Source organism: Anguilla anguilla, chromosome 1 (assembly GCF_013347855.1).
Source record: "Anguilla anguilla isolate fAngAng1 chromosome 1, fAngAng1.pri, whole genome shotgun sequence".
Taxonomy (NCBI): Eukaryota; Metazoa; Chordata; class Actinopteri; order Anguilliformes; family Anguillidae; genus Anguilla; species Anguilla anguilla.
The window spans coordinates 22,920,451-22,934,802 of record NC_049201.1 but is presented as its reverse complement, the minus strand read 5'-3'; the positions used below and the strand labels follow the sequence as shown (position 1 = coordinate 22,934,802).

Below are 14,352 nucleotides of genomic sequence, written 5' to 3'. Positions count from 1 at the left end.
CAGAGGGATTCTCTGGACCTTGACCTGATCTCTGGGTAAGATTAAGAGTCAGCGCTGTAAAGCCTTATTGGGTGTTGGGGCATTAGCGCACATCTGCTCTGCAGCAGGTCACACGTCCTGTCTCTCGGTGGTTTCAGAAACCAGGCTTTCTGGCTTAAGATCCCTAGCCACCCGTCTTCCCTGTCCTCCTGCTCTTTCACCCTGCAGATGTAGCCTGGTTACCATGCGATGGGTTTGGCAGTCTGACCACAGTGCACCTTTGACAAAGCTTATTTAAGGAAATATTAGTGTCACTAGGCTCACGTTCTCTCTCTCTCTCTCTCTCTCTCTCTCTCTCTCTCTCTCTCTCTCTCTCTCTCTCTCTCTCTCTCTCTCTCTCTCTCTCTCTCTCTCTCTCTCTCAGCAGTAGGACTAGACTAAGCAGTTAGTGGGGCCTGCACAATACATGGATTAAATAAACATGCCTGTGTGCACTCTCCTAGAGGGGATGATAATGTCCCAGTCTCATTAGAGTGGGTCACTGTCTTAACCTTGCGCCCAATATAAGGTGGCCCAGCTAACTTTATTAAAGGTGTTGGAGGAAGGAAATGCAATAACTTTGTGTATGAAGCCAAATTTATTATCTGAGGGAACAGCCTGCCCTAATTAGGCTGACCGCTGGTCAACAGATTTATAGGACAGAAAGTGGCGATCCTCTCAGTCGGTCAGTTGCACTGTCATCGGGTTTAGCATAGTACAGTACATCAGCACTCAACATAGTCACACTGAGTATTTAGAGACTCTTCTGGGCCTCTCTCACTCTTAAGCCGTCATGCCACTTTTATTGCTTGGGTGATGGAAAAGAAATAGGTTTTGCCTCTCAGTGCTCATGAAAAGTTTTCAGTTTTGGTTTTGGAAGGGAGCAGTGTGTACGCCAAAGGGGATGCCGCATGATCCAAAATGCCATTTTAATGGGTTTTGGTGAGGAGTGCACCTTCTGTGCACCTAAATGTCCTCAACTTACTCAAACCCACTCTTTTAGACATGGCTTCTAGTTCTGGTAGTCAGTTCATGTTTATACGGAGGATACTGAAAAGTTGGAAACTTAGTGGCAGCGCTGACCCAGGACACTTGAGAAGTGTAAAGTAAGCTGAGCGTGAATAGTTACACAGCTGAAGGGAGTTCACTTCCCCATGACGGAGCGGAGCGGGCCTCCTCCTCCTCCTCCTCCTCCTCCTCCTCCACCTCCTCTGAGGGGGAGCATGTGTGCTGGAGCAGGCTGCGGCCCGGGCCTCACCGCGGGCCCGGGTTGTGCAAGCTCTCCCTGGCCCGGCCGGGGCGAGCGGGCCCAGCAGCTGCTGCTTATTGTTGCTTAATGACGGCTCCATCTGCTTTCTGTCTCCCGCCCTGCCAGGAAATTACTAACCCATTAAACCCGCATGGAGGCAGCCAGGATCTCCAAGTTCCCGCTCTGTCTGCTGTGTTGTTCTTGGATGCGCCGCGAAGCACCGGTCCTTTGTTTCGGACCGACGAGCTCACGCACACGACTTCATGCGTGTTCGCCTACACACAGGCGATCGTAACATACGCCACACACTTGTGAAAGCATAAGTACATATGTAGACGCATGTAGACTTGCGTAAAAGTTTGACCGTTTCAGCTACGTTACCTTGTTTTAAATTTACTTTTCCATTTTGGAATGCGCGGTCGCAGTTGTAGCCCCATTCCATCGTCCGTAGCATTCCCTCTCGCTCCGGGAGGAGCTTTCTCCAGCTGTGGATCACCCAGCAGGACTCCAGGCCACAGCCTGCAGAATGTGTGCTCTGTAGCCGCAGTGTCTGCCTGCGAGGACTCGGTGTACCGAGCGGGGTCACTCTTGGAGTTCGAACCTGCCTGGCCCTTGTTAATCATCTGGACGGGCTGAGTTATGCTCTTTTCTGACAGTGCACTCTCTCTCCCCCTGGCTGCGTTTCCCTGGCAGAGAGCAGAAATTAATTTTGTGGGCGGAGCAGCGCCATTCTCAGCCTCTAATGCGATTGGTCACGGTCCTCCTTTTCCCGTGGGAGTCTGGGGATTCGGACACGGCTCGCGAGAAGCATAGCCGGAACGCGTTTTCACGTTGCAGACTTGACTCACTGGAATTGTGAGCAAACCCCCCTCTCCCGCCTGATATAAATACCCCCCATTCCCACTCCTCTCTAATGACTGCTAGTGTTTAGTGTAATAGGGCCAAGGCTACTGGGAGTTCCTGTTGTGTTTTTGTGTTATTTTTGAGGGTCGCATATGTAAGAGCAGTCCTTCAGACATCCAGGCTATTCAGAGCTGCTTTTAAATTCTCCTTCAGAGTAGAAACATTACGACGTATTGTAACTGTGTTGGAACATGTTGAGGCACCCAACACTACAAAGACCTACCCTTCAAGATATAAAAGAGTGAAAATGAGAAGTGAGAAATTACAGTTTGAGAGGCCATTAAAAAAAAAAAAATGGTTCCTGCAAAAAAATGAACCAAAATATGTGGCAGTTGAACTAAAAAACCAGAAGGGGCTTCCCTTAATCTTCTCTGGACTGACCATGGGCGTACCAGAGCGTGTGTTTGTGTTTGTGTATGTGTGTGGGTTTGGGTGTTAGTCTTCACGTGTCTCAACATGCTGCTTTAAGACCAAGCGGGGTGCAGCCAAGTGAGACTATGTCTCTGCAGGAGCATGAGAGAAAGGACACCCCCCACCCCCATCCCCCACCCCAACACCAGCTGCAGAGGCTGCTGGGAAACGAGCACGTCTGTGCAAGATTCCCCGCGGTTCCAGCCGAGTAACAGTTCTGGGACTTTCTTCCATTTCTGCAAATCCCCCCGTTCGTGTTGGCTAAGCTGCCTGAGGCAGGTGTGGATGGGTTTTAGATTTCAGATTTTGGTTTTTTTTTTTTAATGCTTCGCGCTAGATTTCCTGGCTGTCTATGGTAGAAATTCAGACTGAACTGCAGTTTTATGGGCACCTTTCTACTTTATTTTTCTGTAGTGCTGCACAGTGTTTTTTGATATCAGGCTAGAAACCCTCTTTGAGGGGACCCGACCCCATTCTCCAGGAATATTCACTGGGGATTAAAGCTTGGGTCTGCCTAAATCTCTGGTAATCAAATCAGAATGAATGTCCCCCTTCACAAAGGCCTTTTACACTTGTATTTAAGGGTATTTGTCCTTGGAGGACATGGCAGTGACAGTCCTGTCTGAGTGCGCGTTTGCAAGCGTGCGTACGTGTATGTGTGCGTATGCGTGTACACGTTCTTGTGAGTTAGCAAGTGTTTGTGTAGCTGGGACCTGAGTTATTGTAGCTGGGTTACAGCTGCAAAAGCAAAGTGCTGTGTGGGTCATTGAGATGTCCTGGTCATGACCTCTGACCTTTCAAGTGCTATGTTTCATTGTGTTGTCAGGTAACTTCCCCCGGCCCCCCAGCTATGACGGAGCTCCAGGTTCCAGCTACAGCGGGCCGGGTCCTGGCATGACCAACAGCATGGGCACCACCGCGGGCAGCCCCATGCAAGGGCAGGGTCCTGGCATGCCCCTCAGTCACGGCCGGCCCTACTCCGGCACCGTAGCGCCCAGCTCTCCCAGCATGCCCCAGTCCACCGCCCCCAACGTGGCCCCGCCCCTCGCCAACAGCAACCGCAAGGCCCAGGAGGCGGCTGCTGCCGTCCTGCAGGCGGCCGCTAACACCGTCCAGGGAAGGTGAGCGTGCGCGCAGTGTGTGTGTGTGTGTGTGTTTGTGTGTGACAGAGGTTAAGGGTACATGTCTGTGTAAATGAGGCACTGCAGAAAATCACTGTATTGTTGCCCTCTACATTACATACAAAATTATCTTATTTTTCTCTAGCCATTTTCCTCTGAAACCCTCTGATGCTAAAATAAGCGGCATGCACCGTTACCAGATCATCGAGCACTCTCCATGGGCTTCGAACGTTCATTCTGTATTTTTAGTCATACCAGTCGAAGGGCCCCTCAGATCACACGGTGAAAAGCACTCGGTACAGAAGTTGTTGCCTATTTTATTTTTGCTCTTTATTTTGTATTTTTAGCGTAATGTTTGTGGGAAGTCTGTCCTCACGATCAGACGGTGTTCAGAGGAGGCTGAGATCAGGGGCCTTCTCAGCATTTTCTGTTCTGGCACCAAAGCGGACGCCTGTGCCATCACTGTGGTAGCGGGCCTGTGATGAGCCTTCTCTGGTTATGAGCGTGCACACGGCGCTTCTGAGCAGACACAGGCAACCAGCCATGTCCCGATAATGCATGTGCCCCTGTAAAGTTTACAGATTTTTACAGGTCTATTTGACGCGAACTCTTTGTCTGAAGTTTGCGGCGGCGTTGTCTGAATGACGGGTTTCGGGTTCTTTTGTTATTCCGTATAAAGTGGGCCTGCCGGTTGGTGCGTCACGTTGAAAGGGCGGATTCTGGCTTCCTTGATCCGGCGCCGCTCCTGCGCTCGGTGACAGCGGAGCCGCTTGTTACAGCCGAAGAAGCGGCTTTGTTCTCCGAGGTTCGGAGGAAAACAGCCGCGGATGAAGAAAACTTCTTCAAACGGGAGCCGAAAAAAGCTTTTCACAACAGAAGCAACAGGAACGGGATTTTTTTAAATTTATTTTTTTAGAAATGGTGTGTGTTGTTTGCCCGTGTTTTCATCCGATCTGTTCGACGTTTCCTGCCTCCTCTGTCCGTGAACGCGGGCAGTTGAGCATGGGAAGATTACCAAATGCTGATCCACCGAACCTTAAAACCCTGTTGCTAATTTTGCTAGCGAGAGAGCATAATTGGAGTGTGCTCCTCCGGTTTGGCTCCTCCCACCGTGGGACAGATAAACTCTCTGTGAACTAGGGGCAGACGGAGGACGTGTCAAACCTGAGCTTTGCGAGATTAAAAAAACATTTTCACGATGTTCCAGTGGGTTGGTGGGAGAGCTAGGCAGAGCCTTTGGGAGGATGGCATTCTGGGACACGCTGGGCTAGGTTGGTCCACAAGAAAAACCAGCTCTGCGACTTTTATTTACTTATATTTCATGGTTATGTACTGTCGTCTATTTACTTTCGCATTTAAAGTATGCCTTCTGGTGCTTCTTTGAAAAATTATCACTATCTCACGCTACCATTATTCTTTGTATCAACAAATCAGAGGGAGAAATCATTTGTAAAGTTACCTGGAGCAGTGTAATAAGTATATGAAAATGGACTCAAGGCATTATCTTTAATTGGATGTGCCAAGTATAGACACGACTGATTTATAAATATTTGGACCGTTCAATCAAGCATTTGCTCCAGGTTTTATATTTATGGAAAAGATCATTGAATTTCCTTTTTAGAGGAATTGGAATTCACTTCTATGAAATTAGCGAGAGGTGGTGTTCAGCCCTGTGAGATTAGTGAGAGGTGGTCTTCATCCCTGTCAGATTAGTGAGAGGTGGTGTTCAATCAATCAATCAATCAATCAAATTTTATTTGTATAGCGTATTTTACAGCAGTTGTCACAATACGCTTTACAGACAACCCTGGCCTAAACTCCCACAGGAGCAAGCCTAAGGCAACAGTGCAAGGAAAAACTCCCTGTGGCAGATGGGAAGAAACCTTGGAAGGAACCAGGCTCAAGGGGGAAACCCATCCTCCTCTGGTCGGCTCAGGGTGCCTACTGGTGACCAACATGTCAAGTCAGTTTTATAGGGTTTATGATGTGGCTCAGATGATGGGTGGGGCTGGGTGGCGGTGATGGGGAGCAGCAGGTGGCGACAGATGTGGGCAGGGTGGAGGCAATGACGAAAGAGGGGCTAGACCGCAGTGGTGGGGGAGACCAGACGACTCTCAAAGCACTCTCGAAGGTTGGGGCAAGAGCCCCGCCGGCAGCGTGGGGAAGAGGGTAGAAACGGCAATTAGGGAATTTTGTTTAGCCCTGTGAGATTATCAAGAGGTGAGGTTCAGTCCTGTAAGATCCCCACTTTTACCTCAGCAGCCAATCACAAACAGCACTCAGACTCCGCCCATGATGCTCCACGGTGAGCTGTACGCGCAAGTCACCATGGCAACCGCCGGCCTGCTGCCTTCGGGCTAGCTCTCAGCGTAACGCCTGCCGGCGCGGGCATATGTGAAGCTGTGCGATTAAACCATCGGCCATTTTGGCTCAACCTTTCCCTGCTAGACTTCCATTTCACTTCACCTGTTTTTACTCTCTCCACCTCATTATCAGTATCAATCTGACCTGCCACCAGGACAGGTGGCATTACCCTTGCTTGCAGAGCTTGTACAACATTTCCTGTAATACACGTGCAGTGCTGCCTCTTCCCCTTCCTGCTTCTTCTTTCTGTCTGGCCCCATTACAGCAGAGATATTTCTGTCCTTTTTTAGTCTCTCTCTTTTATGACACGTGCGCACATGAACACAGTCCTCCAGCACCGACTGCGTCTCAATCCACAACCTCATGGGGCTTAATGTTCTAAGAGGAAAGACAGGGCGTCCTGGGCGTACACACTTCCTGTGATAAACATCATAAAACGCGATATTTCGGGCTGATGGATTACGGCGTTTGCTTGAAACTCCAGTTCCCCGCTCTCCGGTGCGTCGGTGACAGATTAAGCGCCGCTCGGCGCCCGGTCTGCTGCCGCCGCCGCCGCCGCTCGTCGGCACGCGCAGGCGGTCGATGCATCACGACGCGTTTGGCATTTTGAGAATAAGTCGCGTTTGACACTCGGTGATTAATGGCTCGTGGCCGCGCGCGTTCGCCGACGGTATGCAAATGCTGAGGAGGCCATTAAGAGACGGCGTCTCCGTCAATGAGAACTGGCACCACATGACGCGTGCCGCTGTGTCGAATGAGAGGAGCCGTCAGTCTCGCCCGAGCCCGCCGCTTCCCGCCCGGGCCCTCCGGCGTCAGCCGCCGCCACCGCCCCCGCCCCCGACTCCCGCCGCCCGAACGGATGGTTTCGTCCTTCCCGGAGCCCTCCTGCACGCAATTAAGATTTAAGACGGTGTTTGCGATGACGCTTTTATGAAGGGTCACATGTCACGGCTGGGTTTGGAAGCTCACGGGTTTGGTTGCTGAACTATGGCCAGATCGGTGAAACCGGTCTCTTGTGGCGAATATCAATTTGCTGTTTATACCCACCGTACCACATGGCTACCCTTGGGTCATCAGCTTTGTTGGCCACAGAAGCACCTCTCCCCAAATAACAGGACTCTGTCTTATATATGTGAAGGGGGGTGTGGTCAGTCACATGATGATCTAACCCTCCGCCCGAGTAGAACTCCGGCTGCATCATCTTCTGCTGTAATTTTTTCTTTGCTCGTGTTCATTTTTGGAGTTGTTTTCATCTCTCTTTTGGTCCCTCTCTCCCTCTCTCCGCCTCTCCCCTCTCCCTCCCTTCATTCCGTTTGATTTAATTGCGTTGTCTGTCTTTCCCTCTGAAGATTGCGCTCACATGAGGTTGGATGTGAATGTAATTAAAACTGGCTGCTATTTCTGGGTGTGTGTGTGGGGGGGGGGGGGGGAAGGGGGGGGATGGTGCCCCCCCCCCCCTCCCATACCGGTGGCTCCACTGAGGGCTTCCTGCTGACATCCAACTGACAGGCGCGTGCGAGCTCACAGCGTTTGAGTCAAACCCCCTTTCTGTTCTGCGGTTTTGTCTTTTTCGGTTTCTCCCTTGCGCGCGTGGCCTCAAATAACGGCTTTTGAGTAAGACTTCAGAAACCTCTTCTCGCACTGCGGAGATCTCGTGCTATCTCTGTGGATCGTTTTGAAACACTTAAAGGGAATCTTGCAATAGTCGCAGCACTATATATTTTTTTTGTTTTGTTTGCTGGACCCCCCCTCCCATACACACGCACACTTTTTGACTTTTAAGCTGGAAAGAAGCACATTTTTATGGGCAGTTTGGCACAGAGGGTGAAGCCTGCCCACGAGCAACTGCTGTTTCCTTTTGCTTCACCAGCCCAACACAAAATTCACTGCCCATTACTGCATTTGGAAAGGGCGTTACAAGCCCAGCCTGGTTCCAGTCATGCAATGGAAGAGTGGTATATTGAGCCAGCCTTGTTCCAGTTATACAGTGGAAGAGGGGTACAGGGAGCCAGCTTGGTCTTAGTTCTAGTTTCAAAAGGTAAAATGACTCTGCCTGGTTCCAGTCCTATAGTGGGAAAGGAGTATATTGCGCCAGCCTGGTTCCAGTTCTGCAGTATCAAAGGGGTAAACTGAGCCAGCCTGGTTCCTTATCTACAGTGGGAAAGGGGTATAATGAGCCAGCTTGGTTCCAGATCTACAGTGGGAAAGGGGTATATTTAGGCAGCCTGGTTCCAGGTCTACAGTGGGAAAGGGGTATATTGAGGCAGTCTGTTTCCAGATCTATAGTGGGAAAGGGGTATAATGAGGCAGCCTGGTTCCAGATATACAGTGGGAAAGGGGTATAATGAGCCAGCCTGGTTCCAGATATACAGTGGGAAAGGGGTATATTGAGGCAGCCAGGTTCCAGATCTACAGTGGGAAAGGGGTATAATGAGCCAGCCTGGTTCCAGGTCTACAGTGGGAAAGGGGTATAATGAGCCAGCCTGGTTCCAGGTCTACAGTGGGAAAGGGGTATATTGAGGCAGTCTGGTTCCAGCTCTACAGTGGGAAAGGGGTATATTGAGGCAGCCAGGTTCCAGTTCTACAGTGGGAAAGGGGTATATTGAGGCAGTCTGGTTCCAGCTCTACAGTGGGAAAGGGGTATATTGAGGCAGTCTGGTTCCAGTTCTATAGTGGGAAAGGGGTATATCTACAGTGGGAAAGGGGTATATTGAGGCAGTCTGGTTCCAGCTCTACAGCGGAAAATTGATATAATGACGGACTCGGGGAGTGCTGGTGGCACAATTTCCCTTGAAGAAAAAAGAGCATTCAAGCTTGAAAAAAAAAAAACAAAGGAAATAAAAAGCTATGAGAGAGAAATGCTTTGGGGGTGAATCCTTGCCAAATAATTCATTTCTGACCTCCTTTTTAAGCAAATTTGCTAAATAAATAAGAAGCATTTGAATGGCTAGAATCCCCTGCCGCCCCCAGCGAAGCCACTTCAAACCTTGGCAGGAAAGGTCTGTTTGTATAAATGTGAGACATTAATGGATTTTCTCTTTTAGAGCTATTTGATGTGTGTGTGTGTATGAGAGGGAAATTTATATTTGTTACGTGTTGTGAAAAAACGTGTTTCTTGTGTGTGTGTATTGTTATGTGTGTTCAATACACAGTATGTGTGTTTCATGAATGTGTATGTGTGCTTGTATGTATGTGTGTGTGCGTGTGTTTGTGTGTGTGTGTGTGCGTGTGCGTGTGTGCGTGCGTGTGTGTGTGTGTGCGTGCGTTTTTCAGGATCTCAGGTTTTAAAAGCATTCATTTCCTTTTGTATTTTAAGTTGTTGTGAATTGACTCGAGCTTTTGAAAAGAGCGTGATCATTAGTATGCTGTCCACGCTCATGATTAGTGAACGATCCATTATGAGACAGGAAATTCTGAGCAAGTGCGAGAGCGAGGATGAGACCAGAGCAGCAGAATCCGTCAATTTCATATCAAAACGAGGCACATTTTTCAGCCTCATATAATGAGACTGTGTTCAGTGCGCTTCTACTCATTTTAGCGAGCCCCTGTTTGCCGCAGTACACCCCACTCTGCCCCTCTCTATGTAGACGGCTCTTCCTGTTGTCCTGCGGGGGTTAGGACAGCCAGCAGGAAGCAGGTCGCTCCCAAACGCCGCCCGGCACAACCCTGTCCTGAAAACCACCGGATCCTTTTCGACTGTTCCCATAGCAACAAATAACCTGATCCTTCCCAGAAGTACACCTCAAAATCATTAGCTGAATTATGGCTTGTTGGTACAGGGGGTTTAGCTCACGCTGCCTTCATCTTGAGGGGGCTTGGGACAGGGCGTGGGGGCGTGGCCAACAGCTCTCATTGGTGCGTTTCTCCGCTCAGTCGGGCCCTCGTTCTTCGAAAGCGGAAGGGCCCTAGAGGCACACTTTATGGCCGGCTTCAGGTTAGGCCCAGACCCATAGCCGATCGAGTGTGTGTAACCCCCTCGCTGACGTTGATGTCGTCTCTGGTTTTCAGGCAGAACGTCTGTCCTCCCATGAGCCAGATGGGCATTGGAGGATCTGGAGCCCCGTACAGCCAGCCTCCTGGAAGCACCCAAGGGACGACGACATCGCAAGGTCTGTGCTATAGCACACTACCATCAGGAAATACAAGCCCATGTGTGTGCAATGAAATGTGTATCTGTACTGTGTCTTAAGTACAAAACATTCAGAGTGTAATGTGTTACGTGTATAGTGTATGCTAGGTAGTGATATAATCAGTTAATCATGGGGCCTTCACAGAAGATAGCAGCTTTAATATTTCTGGACAAACAAAGGAGCAGGCTATTCTGCTCATCTGTGCTCACAGCTCCCCCTGGAGGCCGGAGGGCTCACATGTCTGGTCATGTACAGTTGAATTAATAGAAGATGAATAGAGGGCACTTTCCACCTGTCTGATTGATGTTTATCTGTTTGCCCGATTCTCCCCTTAACAGGGCCCATGGGGCTACCTGGAGATGGGGTGGTTGGAAGCCCCCCAAAGCCCAAAGCAGATGGCAAAGAGGAGAGTGGACCGGGCGCAGAGCCTCCTAAAGCTAAGGTAGCAGCCCTGTGTTCTGCACGTGCACTTTGGCTCTCACTGCTGAAGAGCCCATCTTTCAGATGAGGCGTCATATTGGAGCCCTCTGTGGTCATTAAAGATCCCATGGCATTTGTTGGCAAAAAAACCGGCCTCTCGGTTTTTTGGGAAATACATACACACATGGTCACACACTGTCATATTTTCATGCACATGCATATGCACACACACACACACACTTTCACTCGTACACATACACTCACATGTTCTCTCATACACGGACCTCAGTTGCTGTATTGCTCCAAATCTCTCATTGTTATTTTTCTTTTGCTTTACAAAGCTCTCTTTGCTGAACGATACCAGTCTACGTGTTAAATTATTTAAAACATCAAAAGCCTGTTTTAAAGAGCCGGGAAAACTCCCAGCGCGATGTTCCATGTCCCAGAATATCTCACGGTCCCAGTTTTGCAAACCTGTGGGAGTGAAGACAGGGTTTAACTGACGCTTGCGGTCTGTCAGAAGCACATGCCGAGAGCAAAGCACTCTGGGAAGTCCCAGTGAGAGAGAGGCCAAATGACAGGTTTCTGTTTTAGCGGGACTTAAGGAGGAAGCAATCTCTCACACGCTTGGTTTTGTTTCCCTAACAGGACGTCTGTGGTCCTCAGTGTACTTCGCAGCCCTCCACCCCTGCCCCTGCTCCATCGCCTCTCTCCCCGACCCCCACCCCCACCCCCACCCCTGCCCCGCTCTCCCCCGCGCCCACCCCGGCCCCTGTCCCCTCCCCCCTCTGCCCGAGCCCCGCCAGCTTGTCCTCTTACCACGGCGACGACAGCGACAGCATCAGCAGCCCCACCTGGCCCAAAACACCGTCCAGCCCTGTGAGTGACGGTGTGTGTGTGTGTGTGTGTGTGTGTGAGGCGGAGTGTGTTTATGAGAGAATGTGTAATTGTGTGTAGAAAATATTTGACCTGTCAGCCAACTAAAAAAGTATCCTGCAGTATAAAAATAGGCCTGCGTGAACAGAAGTAAAATTTTCTAATCAAGAATTACTTTGACAGAAGGCACCATAACAGTAATGGTACTTAGGAATTTAGGACAATTCACATCTTTAATTTCTCCCTCACACCTGCTTTCTGCCCCCCCTCCTTTCTCCATTTCTCTCCTCTTCTCTCTCACTCAGAAGTCCTACTCTTCCTACTCTTCCACCTTGAGCGGCGAGAAGGCGGGCCGGCTCTATGAGATGGGGGCGGAGCCTGAGAGGAAAGCGTGGGTGGAGCGTTACCTGTCCTTCATGGAGGAGCGCGGCACGGCCATCTTGAGCCTGCCTGTGGTCGGGAAGAAGCCGCTGGATCTCTTTCAGCTCTACATGGCAGTGAAGGAGATTGGTGGCCTGGCCATGGTGAGGCAGATTAACCAGTGAAGTTATTGGATAGCTAGACATTGGCTATCCAAAATTCAAATATAATCTTTTCAAGTGTAGATTAATATGAGTGGCTTCCCTCTCCTTAGTGAAGTTAATGCACTGATGGCTGCTTTCTCTGTCATGATGAAAACAGTCAAACTTACCTCATAGCTGTGCTGCGTGAAAATTACCCATACAACACCTTGCTAGTTAGCTAGATACAGTATGCCATTGGTTAACTACCAGAGTTTTGCTTCATACTCCAGCCAACATTGAACCAGCATAACCTTTAGTAGAACTTTATTAGGAATTGTTTGAAGACGAGTGCAGATACAGTATTTTAAAGCAAGTGCAGATAGAATTAAGATTTTATAAGCAAACTTTTTGCTCTTCAACCACACTACAAGAGGTGGTTTTGCTAATGGTTGCAGACAGAAATGCATACCTACACTATGTAAACACCAAAGTAAAGTATTCTCAGGACTCCAGTCAACAGGACGGTGTTAGTGGGTAGGGCAGTAACTCATTTACCTACAAAATCATACTTTGAAGGAAAACTTTGATGCTAGCTAATGCCAGTTAGCTACATAGCTAGTCATTCAGGCATGCAGCTCTTCATGTTATCTCAGAGCGAGCTCCTGTCTTCTCTCAGCCCACGCGCTAGGTAAGACTGCCCTCTTGTGGCAGTGCATGGAGTGTTTGCTTTGATCAGATGATTAGGGGAAATGTGGATGATGTTTTAACACCAAAGAGGCAATAGGCCAACACTTTGCAGCTAAGTTATGACTAATAGCATAATTATAATAATAGCGAAAGTAATAATAATTCCTGGCAGCGCGCCCAGTTTCCTGGTTCATTCCTTCTCTCGGCTAAAAAGAAGCGCGGAACATTGTGATCCTGACCGGAGGCTCCGCCCCCGCCCCCCCTCCCTCTCCCCCCGCTCCGCAGGCCAATAAGAACAAGAAGTGGCGCGAGCTGTCCAACGGGCTGAGCGTGGGGACGTCCGGCGGGGCCGCCAGCTCGCTGAAGAAGCAGTACATCCAGTACCTGTTCGCCTTCGAGTGCCAGGTGGAGCGCGGGGAGGAGCCCCCGCCCGACGCCCCCCCCGCCGCCGAGGGGAAGAAGCAGCCCCGGATACAGCCGCCGTCTCCCGGTAAGGAGGGGCGGCGCCCCTGCAGCACGGAGCTCGTTCATCTCTCAGTGCCTGAGCTGAAGCGTCTGCTCTGTGTGTGCTCCTCTCATGTCCCGAGGTCCCCTCATGATCGGAAGTTGTGGAAGAGCATTAGGGGGGCGGAGCCGCTCACACACTTGTGATGCGGATTGGGGGGAGGGGCTACTCGCACAGCTGCCATACCAACGGTTAAGATTGATACGGGCGGGGGGAGGGGCTCAAAGCTGTGATGCGGGCAGGGGGAGGGGCCCAAAGATGTGATGCGGGCAGGGGGAGGGGCTCAAAGCGGTGATGCAGGCGGGATTCGGGAGACTGTGAGCGGTTGGCAAGCGCTGGTGTAGCACTCCATCTGTGCCTGCTTGCTGGCGGTGCCTCAGGGCCAACGGCTATTTTTAGCCGCCAGGTGATAATGTCGGTGGGGGGGGGGGGTGCCCGTGGGTAAGATAAATGAGGGAAGAGTTCAAGAATGTAAACAGAACTGACCTCCGGTCGACCTCCCTTCACAAGCAGCCAAGTGAAGCAGCATTTTCCTCTGCTGCTATCTCTCTCTCTCTCTCTCCCACCCTTTAAAGAGGGCACTTGAGATCGGGCCGTCTCTGTCCATGTGCCAAAGAATGCAGGGAATGCCACTGTATTTAACCTTCAGGGCCTCTTCCACTGTTCACTTTAGCATTTACATGCAAAACTGCTGACATTATGTGGGAGAATCCCAATCACTGTCCCAGAGTGTATGTGTGTGCGGTGTGTGAGTGTGTGTGTGTGAGATTGTGCGAGTGTGTGTGTGTGTGTTTTTGGTTTGGGGCAATTCTCATGTCAGACACACAGACACATTAATGGCTGGAATGCTTTAACACTGGAGCATCTCGTAGGTGTGTTTACAGACATTTGTTGGCCTCCACGCGCAGGCAGTCTGTCAGCAGTGAGACAGCCCCCACTCTTACTGTGTAGGCCTTTCCCAGGAAGAGCACAGAGGTGTGCAGTGCGCTCATATCTAGCCCTTCAGCTTCTCCCCCTGCTCCTTGTAGAGGCTCCGCGTCGAGGCTCCTCATAGAGCTTACAGAGAAAATCGTGAAGAGCATTCTTCAGAAGCCGCCAGAGCGATCCTTTATAGGACTGCTGCCAGTTTGGCTCTCCCTGCGCGCCGTTCCCCAGAACTCCTCCG

The 14,352-nt window shown here is 50.4% G+C and overlaps 1 protein-coding gene across 1 annotated transcript in view; it reads left to right on the top strand.

The window, feature by feature from the left end:
* Positions 1-14,352, top strand: part of LOC118208719 (AT-rich interactive domain-containing protein 1B-like) — a 118,869-nt gene that overhangs the window by 93,576 nt on the left and 10,941 nt on the right. Inside the window, exons 9-14 of the mRNA XM_035383653.1 lie at positions 3,408-3,702; positions 10,075-10,175; positions 10,535-10,638; positions 11,265-11,495; positions 11,798-12,016; positions 12,968-13,172. Coding sequence (XP_035239544.1) covers positions 3,408-3,702; positions 10,075-10,175; positions 10,535-10,638; positions 11,265-11,495; positions 11,798-12,016; positions 12,968-13,172 — 1,155 coding nt within the window. The remainder of the gene's footprint in view (positions 1-3,407; positions 3,703-10,074; positions 10,176-10,534; positions 10,639-11,264; positions 11,496-11,797; positions 12,017-12,967; positions 13,173-14,352) is intronic.